At 41.6% G+C, this 22,621-nt stretch overlaps 3 protein-coding genes across 6 annotated transcripts; 2 read left to right on the forward strand and 1 right to left on the reverse strand.

Annotated features, from left to right (window-relative positions):
- The first annotated feature begins 21 nt into the window (after window positions 1-21).
- LOC110974722 (protein FAN-like) lies at window positions 22-12,322 on the forward strand. 2 transcript variants are annotated; one of them, XM_022226523.2, is made up of 24 exons: window positions 22-72; window positions 507-605; window positions 849-927; window positions 1,197-1,252; window positions 1,541-1,634; window positions 1,932-2,045; window positions 2,506-2,691; window positions 2,958-3,029; window positions 3,701-3,809; window positions 4,039-4,132; window positions 4,543-4,705; window positions 4,906-5,060; window positions 5,168-5,343; window positions 5,533-5,664; window positions 6,036-6,174; window positions 6,306-6,469; window positions 7,261-7,354; window positions 7,693-7,751; window positions 8,154-8,289; window positions 9,086-9,302; window positions 9,637-9,787; window positions 10,020-10,122; window positions 10,380-10,489; window positions 11,088-12,322. In XM_022226523.2, exons 1-24 carry the CDS (start codon window positions 35-37, stop codon window positions 11,177-11,179), a joined length of 2,832 nt encoding a protein of 943 aa, XP_022082215.2. In that variant the 5' UTR covers window positions 22-34; the 3' UTR covers window positions 11,180-12,322. The 2 variants fall into 2 exon arrangements, with proteins under 2 accessions (XP_022082215.2, XP_022082216.2); XM_022226524.2 differs by lacking the exon at window positions 22-72 and having other exon boundaries at window positions 507-633.
- A 274-nt stretch (window positions 12,323-12,596) lies between these two features.
- Window positions 12,597-15,324, reverse strand: LOC110974725 (transcription and mRNA export factor ENY2-like). 2 transcript variants are annotated; one of them, XM_022226529.2, is made up of 5 exons: window positions 15,230-15,324; window positions 14,659-14,764; window positions 14,027-14,097; window positions 13,667-13,741; window positions 12,597-13,346 (listed from the first exon to the last, which is right to left on the reverse strand). In XM_022226529.2, exons 2-5 carry the CDS (start codon window positions 14,739-14,741, stop codon window positions 13,270-13,272), a joined length of 306 nt encoding a protein of 101 aa, XP_022082221.1. In that variant the 5' UTR covers window positions 14,742-14,764; window positions 15,230-15,324; the 3' UTR covers window positions 12,597-13,269. The 2 variants fall into 2 exon arrangements, with proteins under 2 accessions (XP_022082221.1, XP_022082222.1); XM_022226530.2 differs by having other exon boundaries at window positions 15,223-15,304.
- Window positions 15,325-15,341: 17 nt separating this feature from the next.
- On the forward strand, window positions 15,342-22,347 carry ctnnbl1 (catenin beta like 1). Of its 2 annotated transcripts, none has more exons than XM_022226526.2 (12): window positions 15,342-15,495; window positions 16,746-16,940; window positions 17,304-17,410; window positions 17,924-18,161; window positions 18,464-18,557; window positions 18,698-18,862; window positions 19,212-19,270; window positions 19,683-19,831; window positions 19,966-20,144; window positions 20,451-20,629; window positions 21,053-21,266; window positions 21,526-22,347. In XM_022226526.2, the coding sequence occupies exons 1-12, from the start codon at window positions 15,466-15,468 to the stop codon at window positions 21,612-21,614; spliced, it is 1,698 nt and encodes a 565-aa protein (XP_022082218.2). In that variant the 5' UTR covers window positions 15,342-15,465; the 3' UTR covers window positions 21,615-22,347. The 2 variants fall into 2 exon arrangements, with proteins under 2 accessions (XP_022082218.2, XP_086994522.1); XM_087138396.1 differs by lacking the exon at window positions 15,342-15,495 and adding an exon at window positions 15,840-15,977.
- Window positions 22,348-22,621: the final 274 nt, after the last annotated feature.

The following is a 22,621-nucleotide window of genomic DNA, read 5'->3' on the forward strand; positions in this document are numbered from 1 at the left end:
GAAGAATTACAAGTAGAGGGCGCTATTCTCTAACATGGCGTTTCTGGGCGAAGTCTCACTTCAGAAAGAACGGTAAGGTTTGGTGGACTGAGAGCATTCAGTCTCGTTGAAACAATTGAGGAAAGGACAGAAAGGCTCTCCTTAGGTCCTCTTCCTGTGCGTTTAATCTAGAGAAAAGAATCTTGAAATATATGAATAAAAGACTTACTGCTTCTAGGCTTGTTGTTTTGCCCTCGGCATGCTATTTAACCATTGCATCTTATTCGGGAAAAACACATTGGCGGTATGTTTCGGGGGGGCAAGGCATGCGCTAACCCCGTATAGTTGAAAAATTTTCAGTTTCAATTTTTTAAGGTCAAGTTTAGCATCCCATGTCAGGCGCATTCTGTGGTTGTAGCTAGGTTATTACAACATCACCAAGTGGTAGAAAGCTCGGTTGCATTTTTTCACAGGTTGTAATTTTGTCAAGCAGTTTAATGATTATCTCCTACTCTTGTGAATCACAGATTCTCACTGTTACTTCTTGAACCTGGAGAAATTTATTTTGAAGATTTTAGTGTCTTCTTCTACCCACCTGAGCTTCCAGAAGAAGAGGCCATAAGGAGGTACAGAAACAACAACAAATGCTACGATGTAAATAGTAAACAAATTAACATAGAAATACATAGAAGGTAAATCATTCATTTACGAATGAATAAAATAGGTAACACCAATTTTAACCACATTTAGTGTGTACTTTGGTGATGAATTGAAGAAATTCTTTAGAAATTTTAATCCATTAAGATCGTTAGATTTCCATTTTTCTGATTGTACATTGTTTTAATCTCTAAGTGTCAATTTGTTCACAGGAGAATACGAGGACGGTTAAAGGTTTGCTCCAAGTCTATTGTCTTTGACCCTCAGGACACCTCCCAGCCTGTCGTCAAGGTATAGCATCTTCCTTCAGTACATTCCACTGTTAGCCAAATCCACTACAATATTTTCCTTCAGCTAACAAGTAAGGGACTTGCATGCTGGCAGAATCATTTATTTTTATCAGCTCAGAAAGAGAGAGCTTCCAATTTTCAGAAATTCCAAAGTCTCATGGTTTGATGTTGAGAATGCTTTCTTCTAAAACCCGAGCTTCATAGGGATGTAGTGTGAAATTAATTTGTCTCTGACAGGGAAGGTTACTCGGTCTTTTGTTTTCTCTACAGCTTCCTCTTCGAGAATGTATCAAGATTGACAAATGGACAGGTCCACTCCTCTCCAGGTAGGTATATTTCGTGGATGGGAACTTTTCTCCTATAGCTTGCCTTAAAGTAATAATATTGAGGACTTAACATCCCTACCACAGCAAGACTGAGCAATGAAGCATGCCTCTACAACGTCCTTGGGCCACAGACATGGAAATGTGCTTTAAGCAGCCACAACCGAACTGTATATGATCACAATGCAGACTGGTTCAGGTTTTTTCTGACATTTTAATCTTTGGAGCCAGTTGTTAATCATTCAGGGGAAAAATTCTGACAATCCAGGCCAACTGAATTTTTTGTTTTAGGCTTGGCAGCCGAGAGGATGTTATTGTCATCAAATGCAAGCAGAAAATTGAAATGAAGGCCAATAACATCATCGGACCATATGAGTTTAAAAAGGTAAGGTTTACAAGTGAGTGTGACCTTTTGACCTTTGAACTCAGTTAAGTCGCAGGTTGTTGAGACCATCCAAAGCTTGATGAGATAAAAATGGAAGTAAGAAATCCAAACTAAAGTAACTCTGGGAATTGATTGATGATGGTAGCATCGAAAATATTGTGGGACATGGCTTAGATTTGTTATTTGTGAAATATTGCTGAAATTGGTCCCTAAAAGTTCCCAAATCCGCATCTTGTTGTAATGAGTATTTTTAATCTGATTTTCAACTGATTTGTCACTTTCTTTTTTTTTTTAAAGGGTATTTCCAAGCACCTTTTTTCGTTAAACTATGTCACCCCTGATGATGTGCTCCAAATGATGTGTCAGTTACACAGGGCATCTACATTGCCACTGGCCGATGAAGCAGGCATGGTATGTGAACAAAAAGAACTGATCTCCCGCCGGCCCTGACCCTTTGGGTATTTTTGTCAAGAACTGTACTCGATCTTCTCAAATCTCTGCAGAGGAAAATTGAGGTTTTGACTTTCACAGGGCATCGAACCTCATGCATATGTTAGGCGTGATCAATTAATCTTTTGTAAATTTCTACCATCAGCCGATCATTTTTTTCTCTCTAATTCATGGTTCTGAAAGATTGTTATTACAAAATGGGAATTAAAGTTGGCCTTTCCCACAGGATTCACCAACTGTGCAGCATAATTCACCAGTCTTGGAGTTGCAGAGCTCTTCTCTCCTACTGAATCCTCCAAAACCTGAAAGACTCTGTAGGAATTGGGATTGTTACAATAAAACACATACCACTGAGAGTCCCGCAAGTTTCAATGAGGTGAAAAACAAGTTGAGGTATTGAAAGTGTTCTTACTCTTGACAGATAGCAGCCATTGTCTTCTCTTACTACAACCGCATCAAGTTCAACACCAGTTGGCTGGAGACCTTGTACGAGCAGATCGTCATGGAGACGTCGGGAGATCACATCACACCGTTGGTTGTCAACCCAGGCCGCATCATGCTGACTTCCTCTAGGTTATACTTCCAACCCTTCAACAATGTGGAATCGGTCAGTGCAGATTACACACTCGGGAATGGTTACAGGAATTATTTTTTTTCACCCTTGTCAGAGTCACGCATCTAAAGATGAAGTTATAAGCTCTTTTTCCTGTCTCTTCTCTCCACAAATATTGTCAGGAAGGTTGTTTATAGTTATTCAATAAAGTGTATTGGCTTTATTTTTCCTGTCAGACTATTTTCATTGGCTGTGCTATGACAGTGAACTTACATTGGTTGTGACTAAATCTTAATTGTTGATGTCTGATATGTCATCAGGTTCCTGTTATCAAGATCAAGTTGTCTGATATCAAGAGATTAACAAAAAGACGGTTTCTTCTCCGAGAAGTGGTATGCCTGCCAACTCTTGTCAAATTTCTGAAACTCTGTTAACGAGGAACACTTTGCTCCTGACCAAATTGCATATTGAAATTGGTTTAGTCATCTCTCTGAAAAGTGACTCTTGTTTGGGGATCACTGATATTCGGGGTAGTACCTCTGACAGCGTTGGCCAAATTCTTCCACTTTGGACCTCGAGCTGGGCCAAGAGAGGGCGCTACTTTCTTGGCAGTGGAGGCTCCTTTGGTTGGAACTGAACTCTGCTGGTTCACGAACAACTAGCAAATGCATGTATTACGGTTGCATTGCTGCCAACTAATTGAACATTCCTGACCAACGCGGCTCTTTTCAACTGATGAGGGGGTGCTTCTGCTCGAGGCGGACAGAGAGCAAGGGCCAACTTGTTAAGCCCAAAGTGACTTTTATTGACCATCGGAACGCAAGAATTCTGCGATCTTGAGAATGCACATTTCTGATAAGTCCTTGTACAGTTACCTCACCTCAGGCTCAATGAATGCCAAAAATATGGAGTTAATTTGACCGAAATTCTTAGATAATTGAACTTATTTATAGTATGGGAATGAAACCACAGATTGTATAGGTTAGGCCATGCACTCAAAGCGAGAAAAAGACCATTGGTGCTTTTTATTTTCTTTGGTTTTTTAAAATTTCCCCCCCCCCAGGGTCTTGAAATCTTTTGTACGGAGGGATCATTCAAGTCCAACATGTTCCTGGCATTCTCTAAGCCGGAGGACAGAAACCGTCTGTACAAGGACATCTTGGCCCAAGAAGGTACGATTAGGAAACCATTGGAACGAAAACATCTCAAACACTTGCCGATGTTTACAAAGATTTTCATCAGTGATGAAATATTTACAAGATCTATCCATTTAAAGCTGACAACCAGCGATAAAGCTCTTTTCTAGACTAAACATACTTTCTTGAATCGTGTATCGCACCGGATGTTAGAATATTTCATTTGTCTCTAAGCCTGCTTGAATACTTCGTGGGATATGCCCAGGTGTGTCGTTGAAGGAATCGCCACCGGAGAACATGACGCTACTCTGGCAAAATGGCATCATCTCCAACTTTGACTACTTGATGTACTTGAACAGGTAAAACAATTTTCTTGAGAATCCGTTTTCCATCATAACGTCTTTTCTATCTTGTCTAGTTTTTGTCTAATCTTAACCCCCTCGGAGTACAGTGTGCATTTCCTGGTTTCATATCCTACGCAATCCGCCACAACGATCAGATAATTAAGTGATTAGCAGAATTATATGCTGAAGGAAAAACTTAATGAGAACCAGTGACATATATATCCATTACATGATAGTTTGGTTGGTTACCAGCTATGGTGAGTCACTGTTTGTGTAGACATCGGCACTGCTCAGCTTACTTAGGTTATTGGATATGGAAGTTTACCGCATAATACTGGATATCTAGCTGAGGGATTGAAAATGTCAGGAGCTACGATATTATCTTCATTTTAACTGGGTCATCTGTCTTGACCTTTGACCTGTAGCCAAGCAGACAGGAGCTTCAATGACCTGACCCAGTACCCCGTCTTCCCATGGATCATTGCAGACTACACCAGCGAGGAGCTGGACCTGGCTAACCCTGCAACATTTCGAGACCTCAGCAAGCCAGTTGGGGCGCTCAACGCGGAGCGATTAGAAGCTTTTAAGGTAAAGAAAGGTCCGCGTTCACCTGGATACCTGCCAACACAGAGGCAACGAAACAACACCCTATTACCTCAAGAGATTCCGAAATTTCATCGATCACTACGATTCGTTGCTCAGTTTGTGTGTCAAGCACGTAACTGTCCACAGCTAAATGGTATCACTCAAACATTCAAAGTGATGTGAATTATTTGTATTGATTACAGGAGCGGACGATCGACATGCCGGAACCTAAGTTTCTCTATGGTTCACATTACTCCACCCCAGGTTATGTGTTGTACTACTTGGTACGAGTGGCTCCAGAATATTCTTTGTGTTTGCAAAACGGCAAGTTTGACCAAGCGGATAGGCTGTTCAAAAGGTAAACCAATCAAGCAGGTGCAGTTGTCTTTGTTCCTAGGCGTTCCCGATTTCTTACCATGTTGTGTGTTAATGCTAAGTTGTTGATTTCCCTGTGTTTCTCTTCAGCATTGCGGAAACGTGGAACAACGTCCAGTCCCTCCCTTCGGACGTCAAGGAACTTATCCCTGAGTTCTACCAGCCGGAAATGGCTGACTTCCTCATCAACAGGAGCGGGCTGAACCTGGGGGTGCAACAGGATGGGTCAAAGGTCAATCGAGTGCAGCTGCCGCCTTGGGCAGAAGGTATTGGCCACTTCGGACACTTAAACGATGATTTTAAATTAAACGAGCGTGAACAGTTCTCATGTACAATATACCAATATGTACCTTTGGTAGCTAGCTTGCTTGCTACCGCTTAGCATAGGTTCTTCAAATGGAGTTTTTAATTAACAATACACGGTTGAAGAGTTTTTCAATCATTGGATTTTTTAGATGAGGTGGATTTCTGTCGGAAGTGTCGCAAGGCACTGGAATGCGATCATGTCTCCCAGAACCTGCACGGCTGGATTGACCTTATCTTTGGGTACAAACAGCGGGGACCTGAAGCCGTGAATGCTGATAATGGTAATAAAGAATTGCTCCTGGGAAAGGAGACAGGATTCTAGACTTAGAATTGTTGGATGGAGGGATGGTTTATATAAAAATTTTAAACAATTTGATCTGAAGTAATTTTAAAATTTCAATGGCCTAGTTGAACTAATTTGTTTTTGAAAACCTGCTCTGTAGTTATCAAATGAATCTGATGAGTTAATGGGTCTGACGTTTCGATCCTGGCAGAAATTTCCAAAGGTAAATAACTTGACTTGTGCCAATTTGGTTTGATAATGTCGTATTGAAAACAATTGAGGTTATTGTTTCAACAGTTAATCAGAGGGGTACATCTGCACCGGATTTTTTTGAAGCTTTTTGTGTCCTGTGGTTTATATTTCATTCAGTGTTTTACTATCTGACCTATGAGGGCGCTATTGATCTGGATAACATCAAGGACCCCAATGAGAGAGCAGCCATCAAGGTCCAGATCATGGAGTTTGGACAAACGCCAAAACAGCTCTTCATAAAGCCACACCCAAGCAGGTAGGCGGAACCTGGCTTACGAACGAACCCGGGCAGGGCCTTTCATGTGTTCCCAATGTTCAGGTTGCTTTGAACCCCCCAAGGGTCAGACTTGACCAATCAGCCGTTCGTCATTTTTTTTTCACGGACAGGTTCTCCCCGGCTGGGCCAGCATCGAGACATTCCAACAACAGCAGTCCGGTTCCGATCCCACCCCCTGTTGACGATAAACCAACAAGCGACAGGCCGAGATCTGACTCTGACGTTCTCACAGAGGGAACCCACCCTGCTGCGGAAGATCTGGAAGGGGAGACAGGTAAATCCGAAAGGAAAATCCTATCATCATCTAACTGGGAGCCAGTTTCTCCAGACTGAAGCCAAGGTTGGATCCAAGGCAGGCCAACAGGGGCTGCCCCTTCTCAAAAAAAGAGCCACAGAAATTAGTTTTGAGAAAAAGAATGAGAGGAAGGCAGTGTTTGTGGTCTTATTCCCTTCCTCCCAAAATTATTCTCAATGCCCCCAAGATGTAACCTCACCCTCCAGAAAGGCCGGATCAGGTTACTTGGGAAAAAGTCCAAATTGTCTGCACCCCTCCACTTGAAACAAGTTTGTCCCCCTCCCTGAAACTTTGGCCCTGGATCCACCTTTGACTGAGACAAGAATTGAGCCAAGCAAATCGATGTGTCCAACAAAACCGAGCCAGGGACCACTTCAGAGTAATTACTATACAAGCACTTGATCAAGATGTCTTGTTGATCTCAGTAGAATCTTTTTACGTCAGCTAAAGCGTGATTCACTAGTGTGAATGTATTTTGCGGTACTTGTTTGATTTCCATTTATCCATTATTGTTTGAAGATTACTTTTGCTTTAAATTTACAATCACTTCACAGTGAACAGGTTCTCGCCAAATATTCAAATATTGGACTTTGACCCTCCCAAATCAATATCCAACATTGAATCTTCCTGGGTATCGATTGCTTCTGCACTGTGCAGACCCCAGGTACCTTGTGTTAGGCTTGCTGTGTGGATCTTGCAACTGTGTTAAGTTCTTTGTTTCTGTCACGTTTAGTCAAAGTCTCGTTTGATTTATGATCATTGCCCTGCAGCTAGCTCTGCTCCAAGGAAAGGATCTCCGTTGTCACACCAGTGGGATCGGATGGACCAGCTACAGCCATCCTGTCAGCATAAACTGCACAAGGAGTAAGGAGATCCGTCCCTATGAAAATTGCAATAGACCCTGCTCTGCTAGACCCAGTTCAGTGACATATTGTCAGTCACACCAAGAAGTGGCACATTATGTACGGTCGCCCACACTAGAAGCTGCCATTTTGCGTCCATGACGTCTTGATAGGTCATATCATGGTGTATCATGAATACTTTATCCATCACTTTGTGGGACAGCTAACAACCTGTTCTCAGGAAATAGTGCATGGCTGTGAAATTTGTCACAAAAACTGTTGATAAGGCAATTCAACCCTTGTTCCGTTTATCTGGAATTCCTTTTAAAACCATTCGATTTATTTTTGTTTCCTGTTCAGTACCGTCAAAGATGTCCAGGTCTCTGACGATGGGAAAATGGTTTTCTCTGTATCTCTAGGTAAAACACACTCTCCTTTGTTGGTGTCATAGATGCTTACTTTGAAAGTAGCCAAATGTTTTCCAATCACAAGATTTGATGACATTTTGCATTGAGGCTACTCAGGGTGAGGCCATGATGTTTGGGCAGCAAGACCACGGAAGACAGATTGAATGACCACCATGATGTTAATATTCCAACGAGTGTTGTAAAGTTTTTGGACAAGCATTCCTGCTTAAACTAAGATCTTTAGAACATGTTCCAAATGTTCAGCATTTCTGTGTGTGAAGCGTGCTGCCCCATCAGAAAATTATGTTTTGCCTACATGATTAGGATCAGCATGTCACCTAGAACCACTTCAGAAGTTGTCTTTGAGACCTAGTCACGGGATGAGTCCTGTCTTTGTCTGTTTAATTTCGGCAGACACCAGTTTGAAGCTATACTCAACTGAAGACCAGCGCCAGCGGCGCAGCATCAACATATCCAGCATGCCGCTGTCGTCCTTGAGTGCAATGCCTGATGGGAAGACAGTCCTCGTTGGATCCTGGGACAACTCACTGTAAGTGAATCATAACTAAGGTTGGGAATTTATGTTTAATTTGAAAAAGAACTTTCCCATCTCGTCTAAACATTTAGCCAACACTTTACAGAGGCCACCCCCACCTGTCTCAGTGTTGATTGATGTTGGGGCGTTGAAAAACAGCATTGTTTATTGTTTTAGAATCCCCTCGTTTTCTCAGAAAGTACATGGCTGGCAAAAGGGAAAAATACGTTATGTAACAGGCATCGTTTACAATAAAAAGGGAACGCCAGATTGTGTCAAGCAAAAAAAGGTCAAACTTCTAAAAGGGGCAGTTCCGTTTAAACGTTTGGGAAAAATCTGTAAATGGATTTGGAACTTTTTTCGTTTAAACCTGTAAACGTCCCCCCCTTCATCATAGCAAAACACACTCCCTACAGACTATGCTAACAGTCTTTGTTTTTTTACTTGAAAATGATATCTGTGCATCCATAAAACTCGAGATATTCCTGCAACTTCTTTCTGTGTTTTTTTTCCTCTGGTGTGCTTTGGCGTAAGTTTTGTTTGATTTGTCCTTTTTTTATGGTGTAAATAAATATGAACAATTAAAAAAGCTTCATGGATTGAAGGGGTTTGGTACATGATTTTCTTGAAATTCAGCTGCAGCCTACTTTTTGGGCATAAAATGTCCCCAGTAGGAACGAGTAACATTCCCAGCCATTCAGTTTGCTGGAGCCAGTGTCGTAAGCTGTACCCAAAGCCTTTCTTTTCCTTTATTCTGTTCAATCACTCGTCCAACTTATCACTCACTTTTAATCAATGTAAATTTTCCAAGATACCTGTACTCTATCGAGTACGGCCGCATCGTGGACAAGCTCATGGCTCATGATGACGCGGTCTCTGCATTGCGCCTGCAAGGCGATATCTTGGTCACTGCGTCCTGGGACTCGACGGTCAAGGTCTGGACAGGAGAGAGTCTGTGCGGGGAGGGGAACGGTAGCGTCCGGTTGGACAGTGTCCAGATGATGGCCGAGTTCGATCACGAAACGGGGGTATGTTCAGTCATAAGGTTGAGTTTCCATAGCGATACTAACCAACTCTGGCAGATTATCAGACAATCCTACAAACGTTTATGACTGTTAACCTTACAAGTACAGCAGCCCTCCTTTCCTGAAGTTGCTGTCTCGCTGTATTCAAAATTGGCTATGCGTCTCAATGGTGGACAGTTAGATTCCAAAACGTGAGGTACTAATTGTGTTTGTGAGCAAAATGGCAATGCTAATAGAACATTTATTGTTAATTCCAAAATGGATGATGTATTTGGCATTTGTGTCGCAAAGAAAATACGGATGGATTTGTAAACTCGTGGCCTTTCTGTTTGTGCAGGTGAGCTGTTTTGACGTCAACAGCGATAATTCGTTAGTCTTGTCGGGTACGCGTGACAGCACCGTGTACATATGGGATATCGCATCGCGTTCTATGCTACGATCCAGCATGAGTCACACCGGTATGGTTCATGACGTCAAGTTCAGTCCAGGTGAGGTCGCGCTAGCATTTGCCCATAAGGCAGTCTCTGAAATCACTTACTTAAAACCAAAAGGTGCTTCTCAGTTTGTCTTCCCAAATGCTTTACTCGTCAGTTTTTGGCTTTAAGATATTAAACCTTTAAACTAGGGGTATCGTGAGGGGAGGGAACTCTAACGAAATCCTGGCAAAGCCCGTGCTTGAAACCTGATAGCTCAATAAAATCTCATAGCTTAATTCTGCAGATGGCAAGAAAGTCTTATCAGCTGGAGAAGATCGCTTCATGAGAGTGGTTGATGTCGGGACAGGGACGGAAGTATTTGCCAAAGAGACAGATAATGAAATAAGGTACTGTAAGTCAGTCACTTTGCTACCATAAAAGCAGGATATCTTAAAAGAAAAATATCAATACTTGTCACAGCTGATCTACCTTGGAATTGTAGTGTCTGTGATATGCATTTTCGAGTGAAAAAAAAGGGAACAAAGTCATTAATGTGGCTTATGCAATACATTGAAGAGATGAATTTTCAAAAGTCCAAGTATTCTTCCTTACTTTTTCGTTGTGACTGTTTCCTTTGTTTTTCCGACTGCGTTGTAATGTTCAGATGTGTTGTCTGGGGCGAGAATACCGTGTTAGCTGGGAGTTCGTCCGGGGAGCTGTTGGTGTGGGACATGACCAGGGCACAACTCGTGGCTAGCATCCCAGGTCATGATGGTAGGTCAAAGATGGATGGTTGCAATTGTGTGTCTGTGTCTATCACATCTTGGGACGGTCGTGTCCGAGTGTTAACCCCTTCACGTTGAGAGGCGGCTAGACACGCCGTAAAAATTGAGATGCTCAGCTCGCTTTTCAGCTAATATTCTCAGCCCACGCTTGAGCGAACACGGTGAAAGAAGGCAGACCCTGGCTCTTGTGTATATGGTAATTGGTCTTTGTGCGTAGCCCAGAAATGAAAAGACCGAATTTGCATCATAATCACCAGCTTCACAATAGTCCCCACTTTGAAAAGAGGCAACGGGAATGTGGAAGGGTGAGTAGAGCCATATGCCACCGAACAATCAGCCTTTTCACCGTGTAATTCAAAGCGTGCAGAGCATGCAGGGCCACAAACCGAGAATTTGCGGTTTGGCAAGTGGCCTTCGTGGCCAAGCGAGGCTGGAATTCTAGGAGTCGGCTTTTGGGAAGAAATTCCCGTCGTCAAGGAGTTAAGAGTGTGTAATAAGAACAAACACTCAGTTATTTTGTTTATGTGCGTAACGGAAATGTCTTCTTGTTTGTGGCATCCAATGCTATTTCTGGTCATATCTTACAGATGCCATTAGCTGTATCCAGGCAACCACTGACGGGCAGACAGTGGTGACCGGAGGAAACGACAAGAAAGTCATTGTGTGGAAGGTCAGGTGACCCCAGCGGTGAGGTCGGAGGGCAATAAAAGGGCAGCCAATGACAAGTCAGTATTGCCAAAGATCACAGGAACTCCAAATGAATAAGAGATTGGAAAAATCCCCAATGCATCTTAATAAGTCTTGCCTAAATTATTTCCACAGAACTGGAAAAATTTCCTTTGAAATAAGAGATTAACTGTAGTATGGCTGTTTTGAACAAATGACGCAATTGTAGGCATTATAGCAACCAAAGTATGGCCTTGTTCCCAATGGATTTTGTTTTCAGCTTCTGTCTTTTGTCCCTATGTAGATCTGTTGGCTGTTTATCTATAAATCTCCGAGTTTTTGGATTTTTATTTTTAATCCATATTTATGTTTTCGTGGAAAACATCTGTCAATTTCTGTTTGGCTCTACAACTCATTACAGCATGGATCGAAGCAAATGTGATTCGGAAGAGTACGTTATTGTCTTGAACAGATATCAAATTGGCTGATGGAATTCCACTCGGTAAATTGTAAAGACGCTGATTTATTATCTGCCAGTTGAATGGCAACGCATTTTGTACACATCTCTGAAATTGAAATACGCTGCGAAGTACTTTTTCTATCAAACTGAATACTCTGAAGTATTTGAAAACTTGAACCGAAGGGAAATAACCCACTTTGGTATTCCAACGGCACATGGTCAAACTGAAGCCGCTGCAGTAGTCAGCCCTATTAGTGCAGCCATACGCTGACCCATATGCATGCCTCGTTCTCGAAAGGCCTTGCCTCTTTGAAATAACGAACTGGCTCAGTGGTTTTAGTGTCTTGAGGAGTGCGTGGCTTCACTGTGTCATTCTGTAACAAGATGGGTATTCCAATGTTTCTGGGCTGTTGGAAATACACGGACCTCCCTGGTGCTTTGACATTTTTCTTCATTTATTGGGCTTTTCTTGTATGTTTGAGAATATTTGGAGTTGATTTGAACTGACCCATTTCTCATCAGTACTATTGTACTTAACATTGTTCCACTCAATGCACCATTCTGTCATATCACATGTAACTATTTCTATTGTCCTCTTTGTACTTACGTCTTCACAAGAATCTCAAAAACACACAACTCGTGTAACTGTAATATTTTCCTTCAGCTGAATTTTAATTTCCACATTCTTTTCGCTTATCTACCCTAAAATAAAATCGCTATCCGGAATAAAATGCCGCCACGTGGCAAGCAGCGACTTTTTTTTCTACCGTATCATGGAACTGCTTTCCTTGTCAAATCTGATCCACATTTGCAAGGTTTCCATCTTGAGGTAATTGTTTCCACTCTTTTTCTAAGATTTTCATTTCTGCCATACAAGCATGGTATGCACCATAGACTGTAATCAACCGCGAAGGGATAGATGACCTCCGTCCATGTCCATTGCTGTCTTGTCGCAAGTGCCAATCATTCCTTGCCGTTATGCATCTCATTTCAAAGATTGAGTTTATTCATTCCTGCTTCTTACAATGAAAAAAAGGATGAATTGGCAATTGAAAAATGCAATGACTATTTACAGGTATGACTAATAATTTAAGGAATGACAGTCACTGAAGAATACGGTCTAAACACTTCGAGCCCATGGAAGGTTTTGCTGAGAAATCTCCCCAAACTTACCCAAATCTAACACAATCCCGAGCACATCATGTTCCTTACAATTGAACGATAGTTGGCACATCAAAAGTGCATCACACTGGCTTCGCTTCAGGACCTCCTTCCATCAGAAACCAACAAAACTAGGAAGTTGAGTCATGAACTTTACATTCAGGATGAAAAAAACCCCAAAAACCTGATACATGTGTCCTGTGTGACGCTCCCAAACAAATACAAGCACTTGTCGCATCCTAACCAGAAAACTTTAAAGGACAACTTTTCTGATGTGAAAGGACAAATGATCTTTTAAGAAAACAGAATAAGATTTTGCTGAACATTTCTTCAAGAAGGGATCCACGCTAGTGCTCCACACTTGTGGAGGCGACTTAAGTAAAAAGTAATCATCCTAAACTAGTAACAAAGTTTTCAAGGTGCAGCAAGAGTGATTCCTGATGTGAATATTCATGAGTTGGCCACTTCCTATTGGCTAATCATCAGACGCTCGCCTGCTGGGCCAGGAACGCTTTTATTCTCTGCAGGAGTTCCTTCTTGACGTCATCCGGCACCAACTCTGAAAGTACAGAGGGAAGCAAAATCGTAAATCATACGATACAATACAACTTCGAAAGCAATCAAGTGAACTAAAAGTATTCCGAAAAAATATTTGTTCAAAACTTTGTACCAGAACGGTAAATGTTTGGCTTCAGAATGGAACACCCTGTAAGATACTTTACTTGACTGAAAGCAGCTATCCACTGGGAATGTTTTGTAAGACACAACTCAGGCAAGCATTTCTGTTTTGAAGGTGCTAACTTGGGAAATATTTAGATTTAGAGGTTCTATAACAAGATTACATAAAATAAATGTAAGTTGCAAGGACCACATGCCCACCTCTTCCCTTTGGAGTGAGTTCTGCCACTAGGTCGTCCACCGTCACTTGATCTAAACCCTTTTTTCTTACGACATCTGAAGGAATAAATCAGGCAAGACCCAAACATGAATACAATCCTGCCTTACTCCGTCCTTTTAAGAGCTCGTGTTGTGATAAGAGCCAGTGGCAAGACTATCTTGATATTTACATGGCATCCAATTTCAAGTTGGGTCACAAACTTTTGAAATAAACTGTGACAAAGGAACTCGTCACTGTTCGTCTGCTGTTACACGAGTACGAGTTAAGTGCAAGGTGTGAGCTCACTCAGAGGTAAACCAGATTTGCATATTTTCCAATCACAAGACAACACAGTACCCTACCTTTACAGTGCGCCTTCAGTTGGTCCCTCCAACCACATTCAATGAGTCTATTTCGTAGAAGTTCTTTCAATCTGTCAAACAAGAACATTTTTCCTGAGTGTTACCAGTGCCCCTTTTTACCTTTAATTTTCTCTATGTATGTTTGCCAGGAAACATCCTGATTTCGTCAACAGTCAACACAGAGTAGAAACCTCCACAGAGTACTCAAGTTGACTGAGACTACACCGTGAAACATTCGTACTATCAAGCATGAAATGCGCTTGCCCGTGGAGAAAACAGGATTAAGCTCTCACTTTGACAACCCAACAAAGATATTACATTGATCTCTTAAATGGACCCCTGCTTAATTGCTGCTGAGACAGTTTTTGCATTCAACAATCAGTTTTTGAAACAAATGGCAAGAACAGATTAAGTCATGTCAGTTTAGAAACAAAGGTTAAATTGAATCACATTTGTTTTTTAAGTGGTCTTTGCAAGAGGTGTTGAAGTAACATCTTACTATACTAAACTGGTTTGCCAGCCAACGGGTGCGTGATAAACACTTCTTTTTACAAACATGACAGGTACTGTACCCTGAGTTTAAGGTTCCGATAAGTGATATAAGTGTTTAGATCACAGTGTCTTCCAACTACCTCTCTTTCTCGCCCGTCTCGATCAGCTTTTGGTTGATGACTGCTCGCATCTGAACATCTTTGGCTTTCCAGTTAGGATCCATTTCAGTCTGTGGAGAGCTGTAGCCTTTTATGTTGGTGATCACAATTAAGATAACGATTAATTGCAAGATTATACCATCTCAAATTAACGGTAAAAAAGGAGGCTAGGCCTAGGCCCATGGCCTATTTCAGACAAGATTTCGCACACAAAAATTACCAGAAACTGAAAGATTATACAAGCAAAGCTGACATCTAGCCCTGCCCAATATTTTCCTTGCTGGTAATAAGAATTTAAAAGAAAGTATTAGAAAGTATTCATTACACAGGCTAAAACCATGGACATGATGGAGGAATAAAACACAATTTCACTTTTACAAACAACAAAGTTTATAAACAAATGAAATGGACAGAAATGTGATTTACGAATTTTTCATTTTGCATTCATTTGAAATAATATCTCTACAAGGAGCATTCAGAATTAAATATATGACTTCTGAATTCCTAAATGACAAAATATGACTGAAAAGGAAGAAAGAAGAGAACCGTTTACTTCGTTTGTGTACAGTCAACAGTCTGGTCCGCGGACGGAGTGCACTGCTAAATTGCTTGCTAAAAATGCTTGCCTTACATGTATACCGCCGCCAACGTTTGAACGTTTGAAAGTGACAGAAATGAGTCTTTCACCCAGTCTCTTTTCCGCATTATCTTGTGCTAACGGTTGATACACCAGACTGTTTCACTTTAGGTATTCTCCGTCAGCACGCGGTTTTGTTTCGCGATTCAACCATGGATGTTGTGGAGTTACTCTCGTTTCAGGTTCGTATAATAGTCAAAAAGAGCCGGAAAATCTCAAGTTGTCTTTGTCCTGATGTTACCGGTAGAGGAGCATAGATAATTTTTTAAAGCGGATTTGAAACTCAAAATTATAAAAACCCTGTGTGATTACTTACACCAATACCCTCCACTATGTACACACTGCACCAGTTTAGTGAAATATTGCACTATTATTGTGAAAAAAAAACGAAAGACTGTATCCACTAAACAACTGATTTTTCAGCCAAGTTATTAATTTTCAAAGAGAACGTTTTATTTGAATGCTCTATAAGTTCATATTGGATTATTGGTAACCAGGGTTGGCTTACTGTTACTTTGAATAATTTACATGACTTAGTCGAGGCCAGGATGGACACCCAGTACTTAACAACCACACCATGCCGATGAAAACATCAGCAACCATGGCAACATGCATGCGAACCAGCCAGTCAAAGGATCGGGCTACTCAATCTTTTCTTTGATCAGTACGTACGTGCACACTTGTCGCAGTTGTTTTTCATTTGCACGGTGTGGTTGCTACCAGCCATTTTACGGATGTCCGCCCCGGCCTATAATATCATTGTTGATGAAATCAAGATGCATTAGGGTCTGGGCCCACTCCCAAACTAAAAGTGTACTTTGTCAATCTTATCTTCCTCCCAAAATGCTGTCAAAACTAAATAATACCTCTTGAACACACATGCTTGATGATTTTTTGACCACGTAACCAGTTTTTTTTTTGCAAAATCCAAATGTTTTATTTATGATCGTGCCTCTCTTCATTAACGACCCGCACGCTTGAGCTGCATAATGTGGCGCATATCTGTTGAAACAACTGGTTTCCGTCCCGTCCCAGTTCTCCGAACGTATATAATAGAGATAACCAGTCCAATAACGCAACCTTGATTCCATGCGTACGATCTTGCAGTGCCACGCTGGTTCTCAGTGAAGGAATGCGCAAACATCCCATGGATTCAGGGTTGCCAATGACAAGATGCATCGCACGTTATTAGACCGGTCACCATCCCTATTATATACATTCGGAAGACTGGGACGGGACAGGAACCAGTCTTCGTTTCAACAGACATGCTCGACAAAGTGCAGTTTTAGACAAAATAAATGGGCACATTCAAAATCTCATAGTTTTACAAACCAATAAAACTGTGGACATGTGAGTCACCAGGAGTAGTCTAGGCCCTACTGCTTTTCAAGATAACACCTTTAATTATAAGTTTTCTTTTTTTTTTTAAAAGCCTGACAAGCCTAACCTTAAACGGAAGAGAGAAGGTGAAGACAATGCAAAGAATGACGAAGAAAATGGCGGCATAATGCCCTTACCCACAAAGATGAAGGGATGGGACGAGAAGGTGGAGTCAACAGTGTCAGAGGGAGGAATGACAGAAGAGGAACGACAGAGAATCCTCCAAATGGTAGAGCAAGAACCGGAGGTAAGAACTTGTTAACAACTTCCCTTGGACTTCTGCCAGGATTCTTCCCAAATCTTTCAAAATCTGGCACTCCTCACGCCAAACAGTGGCACATCATGTAGACTTTTTGCTTCGATCCCTTATGAAAGTGCATGCAATAGGAGCTTGGCCTTACAGTCATTAATGGATCAGATTAGAAAAAACTAATATTTAATTGAAAATATTTATCATAATTAAAGACCAGCCGATTAAAATTTTTCAGAGGCCACCACAACTTTTTGCTGAGTTCAGATTTTGTAAGCAATGTCTGTTATTTCATGAAGCTCTTGTCAAATAATTGGATACAATTTGTGTTTATTTTGCTGCTTTGGTTTCCCATTGTAGGTTCCAAGTCTGGATGATGCCGGCCTTCGAAAGTTGATACTTTCCTTTGAGAAGAAAGTGTACAGAAACCAAGAAATGAGGATCAAATATCCAGACAGCCCAGAGAAGTACGGGATTAAAAAAAAAATACTTAGTTTCAGGAAGTCAGTCGAAGAAACTTGAATATTTTCCATAAGTAAAATAGTGCTGATGGCTTGTTACTAGACACATAGTTTAAATTACAACAAATACATATTTCATGAAAAAGAATAATTTGAGTGCCAGTCTTAAAATTAGAGCCAAGTTTTCCAGATTACGAGACTAAAAACTCAACTGACCACTGGAGGTCACTGTCCTGAAAGACTTGTAGACACTTAGCTTACATTTCTGTATTCTGTAAAAACTAATAACACCCTTGAGAAATTGCTTGTTTCAGCACGGTTGCTCTGCATGAAATGTCCATAACTAAAGAAGGCACTAGGTGTTTTGACAGCTTATCTGTTCATTGTTTGTCTCTGCATATGTCATTGATTTTTGTTTTAATGTACTTCGCTTTGTGATATCGTTGACATGGAAAGCATTTTTTTAAAACTAATTATTTTTATTATTAACAATTAATACTTGAATCGCTTTGTCAACAGATTCATGGAATCCGAAGTCGACCTGAACGACACCGTTCAAGAACTTCACGTCATCGCCACCAGCCCTGATATGTACCATCATCTAGTGGAGCTGAACGCCATCAAGTCATTGATGCAACTGGTGTCTCACGAGAACACCGACATTTCCATTGCAGTCATCGACCTCCTGCACGAGCTGACCGACGTTGACACGCTGAACGAGAGCGAGGACAGTGCTGGCGCCCTCATTGATGCTCTGGTAGGGACCTAGAAATTGTTGATGAATATCTTTTGGATGTATGGGGTCTGGGTACGTGTGAAGTCTTGCGTGTTTAAAAATTGGCATTTAACTCAGAAGTGAGGCTACACTGTGCGTTAACTGTTATGTGTGCTTTGAAGCTATGAAATCGGGAAAAACAGGTCAAGTACAAATACCAATTTTTTTTAAGGTATCCAGAATTGATGGAAGATGGGATCTAGCTTCATCAGGAGGTCTGGCTAAACTCAAATTAGTATTTAATAAGAAATATTGTTAGAAATTGTTATCTTTATTTGGTGTAGCTGGATGAGCAAATTGTTGCAACGCTGGTGCAGAACATGGACAGACTGGACGAAAGCGTGAAAGAGGAATCGGAGGGCATCCACAATACACTGGGTAGGTCGTGGGGTCAAGGGTCAACTCACTAGGTCAAGGGTCACTTGCAACTATTTTATGATTTAAACTTCCTCCTCAGGGTATGTTTTTGCGTTCCTGGTTTTACTAACTCCTGTTTACTCATTCCATTTCTTTTGCAGGCATCATTGAGAACATGACCGAGTTCCGACCAGAGATGTGTGGCGAGGCGGCCCAACAGAACCTGCTGCAATGGCTGCTGAAGAGACTCAAGCCTAAAGTTCCCTTCGACGCCAACAAGTTATACTGCAGCGAGATCCTAGCAATATTGCTGCAAGACACACAAGGCCAGTTTCATTTACAGACTCATGGGTGGATGACTCGGCTTCAAGAAGAATTGGGTTTTGTTGGCCGCTTGCTTTCTTAGCAAAAGCTTAAACTGTTCGTTTGGCTGTAGCCTCATCACATAAGGCCAGAGTCAAATGTCCAAGTTTGAGCAAAATGATTGGATTGTGGATTTGATTGTTGCCATGGAACTGAACCAGCATCGCAATTTTTGCTAAAGAATGTGTCAGATTCACGACCAAACACCGTCAAATATTACCCTACCTCCCTGAAGTTTTGAAGTACACATGTTGTGGTCTGAAGGTGGGGTTTTACTTCTCAAATCGTTTTTTTTTGGTCCAATTACTACAGAGAACAGAGAGTTGCTCGGTGAGCTAGATGGTATCGACACCCTCCTACAACAGCTTGCTGTAAGTACCATGTTGAACAGTCGACAGTGTCGTGTGTTTGGAAGAGATACATGTTTATTGCCCTGTCCATAGCATCTGTTATCTGCTATGAATAGAGAAAGACGGGACCGTAAGATTCAGTATGCTAAGTACAGGGCACTCTTGGCTTGAGAGAGAGCCCATATTCATAGACCTGCTGCGGTGTACAGATTTGCTAAACAGATAAATATGTACATGTACCAAAAATCAGTTTATACCGACCAAAATGACGTGCAGAGTGTCTTGATTGTAACTGGTACCTTGAGGTATGCTTTCCTGCTAAGCAAATTTGTTGACCAGGATTCTTGAGTAGCTCATTGCAGTCGGACTTTCCTGGCTTGAGATGAAGTCCTTCCTGAAGGTTGCATGTTTCACAAATTTGATCTTTCTTCAGGTTTACAAGAGACATGACCCCACTAGCACGGAGGAAAACGAGATGATGGAGAACTTATTCAACTGTCTGTGTTCGGCTCTCATGCTGTCTAGCAATAAGGGGCGGTTCCTCAGAGGAGAGGGCGTGCAGCTGATGAACCTCATGCTCAGGTAGCGAGGAATCTTGATTGGTCGAGGGAAAACCGTCGGCCCAGATTTATTTTCTCTCATTGACTCCGTCAGTAGACAAACAGGTTTCGGCACACGGCAGTTGTTTTCAGAAATATTTTGTTTCAATTTCGCAGGGAAAAGAAATTGTCCCGACACAGTGCCCTCAAGGTGCTAGACCACGCCATGACAGGGCCCGACGGCACCGAGAACTGCACCAAGTTTATCGACATCCTAGGACTACGCAGTCTGTTCCCGTTGTTCATGAAGACGCCCAAGATCCGTAAGAAGACGTCCAGTCCGCAGGAGCATGAAGGTATGAATGGCATGTCCTATGTTTGTCTAACACACCCAGATAGATGGTATCGGTCAGTTGGTCAATCTTGCAACAAGCTCTGTCAAAATTTCTATCAACCAGTCACCGTTTCTTTGTAATTCACAGCTGTGGAAGATTGTTTTGAAAGCAAACTTACAGTGCAAGATTTCCTGCATGATTGACCGATAAATTCAGCATGACAGGTTGATCATTCAAATCAACTGATCTCAACCAACAACATCAGCGACTGGCTAAGTGGTCAAGACAAGTTTTGGTCATGGTTTTCCACCATTGTTATCATCACAGAACACGTCTGTTCCATCATGGCCGCTCTCCTGAAGAATTGCACGGGGACGCACAGACAGCGGCTCATCAACAAGTTCACAGAAAGTGACCACATCAAAGTAGATCGACTGATGGAGCTGCACTTCAGCTACCTGAGCAGGGTACAACACTGCGATGACAGGATAGAGAGGGAAAAACAGGTTAGATCCGAGGCCAAATCTCACAGCATGGGAACATTGGTACAACCTGTTGGAGGCACATGGTTTTCTTAAAAGATTGGGTGGTACCGTGCTGTCTTGAGTTTTTGCTCTGACGAAAAGTTTAAAATTTGAAAACATGTAAACTTAAGTGTCTGCCTGGATTGCCGTCATAGCAACAGCGCTTTCACTTGTGTACAAAAGCACGGAGATGTTTTGATGTTTAAATCAGTGCACTTTAAGAATTCTTACCTTCAGATGTTTTCCAACAGATTTCATACATTGGATAATAGTATAAAGATGTACAAAAAGTGAGTTTAAGAAAAATTTATTGCATTGCTCCTATTCAGAATGTGTTTAGGAGTCCTGTTCTGAGTCTTGACCCTTACTTTTGTGCTTTCCTTTTTTTCTCTTCTGCCTCTCTAGAGGCGAGTTCGCGAGGGAGACATCATCGACGACGACCAAGAAGACGAGTACTACCTCCGGCGTCTGGATGCAGGTCTCTTCACCTTACAGTTGGTGGATTACATCATCCTGGACCTAAGCTGCTCCTCAGGGTTACCCACCATCAAACAGAGGGTCCTTCAACTACTCAACATGCATGGGGGAACCATCTCAGCGATACGGAACACAGTCAGAGGTAGGTCGCCATGGCAACATCGTACGGGAGCATCTCTTCAATATGTGGTCCAGGAAGAAAAGAAGCTTTTAGACGAAAGGTTTCCTGGGGTCATTTGTAATTTTGTAAACGTATGTACGTTGCATATTAAAATTTTGAAATGTGTTTGAAATCCCTGTGAATTTTTTGTTAATGACTTTAAGATCTTGAGTTTGGTGGTCACATTTTGTCAAAACAACATTAGTTATTGATACTTGGATATATATTTGTTTACTTCCAGAATACGCAGGCAACATAGGCGATGAAAACAACCAAGACTCAGCCTCAGCTGAGAGGGAAAGACTCATGACCCTGGTCGATAAATTTTAAGATTGGGTCGTCCAGTTATCCTGTGTTCTCAGAAGGAGATCGGTGATAAGATTGTCAGCATTTCTCACTTTGATCTGTAAGTTCAGCTTGATCGCCAGCTGTAGAACTGCGAGGAAGTGTCTTTGACCTGTGGATTGTTGTTGAAGAATGTCACGTTCCCGACCCGGCGTGTTGTTAAGACTAGTATGTTTATTAACTCATGGTGTGGAAAATGGTCGGGCTTCAGGAAGCGGTGGCAACATGAAATCATAAAGCTCAAAACCTCAATCCTGGAACTGGACGTCATTGGCTGAGGACCCTAGATGTTTGAAAGGACTGTTGAAATCAACATCCCAAGGCCTTCCCCCAATGAAAAAAAGATCAGCAGACAGAGCTGGTGATGATGGCAACTTACAGCGCTGAAGACAATTTTTGGCTCTCCATAAGTACAGTCAAAGGGAGATCACTTCTGGCCCATTTTACTCAGTGTTCAAAATAAAAGTTTAAAACCTTTCAAGTGGAGCACAACTTCAATATCGTGTGCATTAGCTTGTGTGAAATCTTGTTGAAAATAGGAAACAGGTGGTAAACCATTGCATGTCTGCCTGCGTCTTAGTTTCCATTCAAATTCTCATTTATGTACCAGGAGATGCATTATGCAGATTTTATCCCTTAACGGTGTGGTTGTTGAACTTTGAAATGTCCTGTTTGTTTTTCAAATGGAAAAGAAAAGCTCTCTTTTTTTCATACATAATTTGTGTTACAGATTCTGTTTGTCGTGCTCAGATTTTGTCAACTTTGGGTAGGATTTGTGATGTTTACTGAGCATTAATGTGTTCCCTGTACTGAGGAAGATTTGTCAATTCTCAAACAATGCTTCTCTCGCAAAGTTGACACTCGATCTTCTCTAGGCAATTTGATACCATGACATACTGGACTGTTAATGCACAGTTATCTGAGAGCCACGCCCCATATAGACTCGCCCATTAGGTTATGGTAACTTTTTTCTCTTAAGAAATTATCTTTTT

This window comes from Acanthaster planci, linkage group LG06 (assembly GCF_054643075.1).
Source record: "Acanthaster planci isolate LZ-2023a linkage group LG06, COTS_SCS, whole genome shotgun sequence".
Classification (NCBI taxonomy): domain Eukaryota; kingdom Metazoa; phylum Echinodermata; class Asteroidea; order Valvatida; family Acanthasteridae; genus Acanthaster; species Acanthaster planci.

Excerpts from the sequence above, each read along its gene's own strand:
- LOC110974722 (XM_022226523.2), top strand. The coding sequence starts at position 35 with ATGGCGTTTCTGGGCGAAGTCTCACTTCAGAAAGAACG. Across the intron at positions 606-848 it reads GAAGAAGAGGCCATAAGGAG|GAGAATACGAGGACGGTTAA; the intron begins GTACAGAAACAA and ends ATTTGTTCACAG. Across the intron at positions 5,665-6,035 it reads AGCCGTGAATGCTGATAATG|TGTTTTACTATCTGACCTAT; the intron begins GTAATAAAGAAT and ends TATTTCATTCAG.
- LOC110974725 (XM_022226529.2), bottom strand. The coding sequence starts at position 14,741 with ATGGATCCTAACTGGAAAGCCAAAGATGTTCAGATGCGAGCAGTCATC. Across the intron at positions 13,742-14,026 it reads ACTGAAGGCGCACTGTAAAG|ATGTCGTAAGAAAAAAGGGT; the intron begins GTAGGGTACTGT and ends TTATTCCTTCAG. Across the intron at positions 13,347-13,666 it reads ACTCACTCCAAAGGGAAGAG|AGTTGGTGCCGGATGACGTC; the intron begins GTGGGCATGTGG and ends CTGTACTTTCAG.
- ctnnbl1 (XM_022226526.2), top strand. The coding sequence starts at position 15,466 with ATGGATGTTGTGGAGTTACTCTCGTTTCAG. Across the intron at positions 18,162-18,463 it reads GCGCCCTCATTGATGCTCTG|CTGGATGAGCAAATTGTTGC; the intron begins GTAGGGACCTAG and ends TATTTGGTGTAG. Across the intron at positions 21,267-21,525 it reads GATACGGAACACAGTCAGAG|AATACGCAGGCAACATAGGC; the intron begins GTAGGTCGCCAT and ends GTTTACTTCCAG.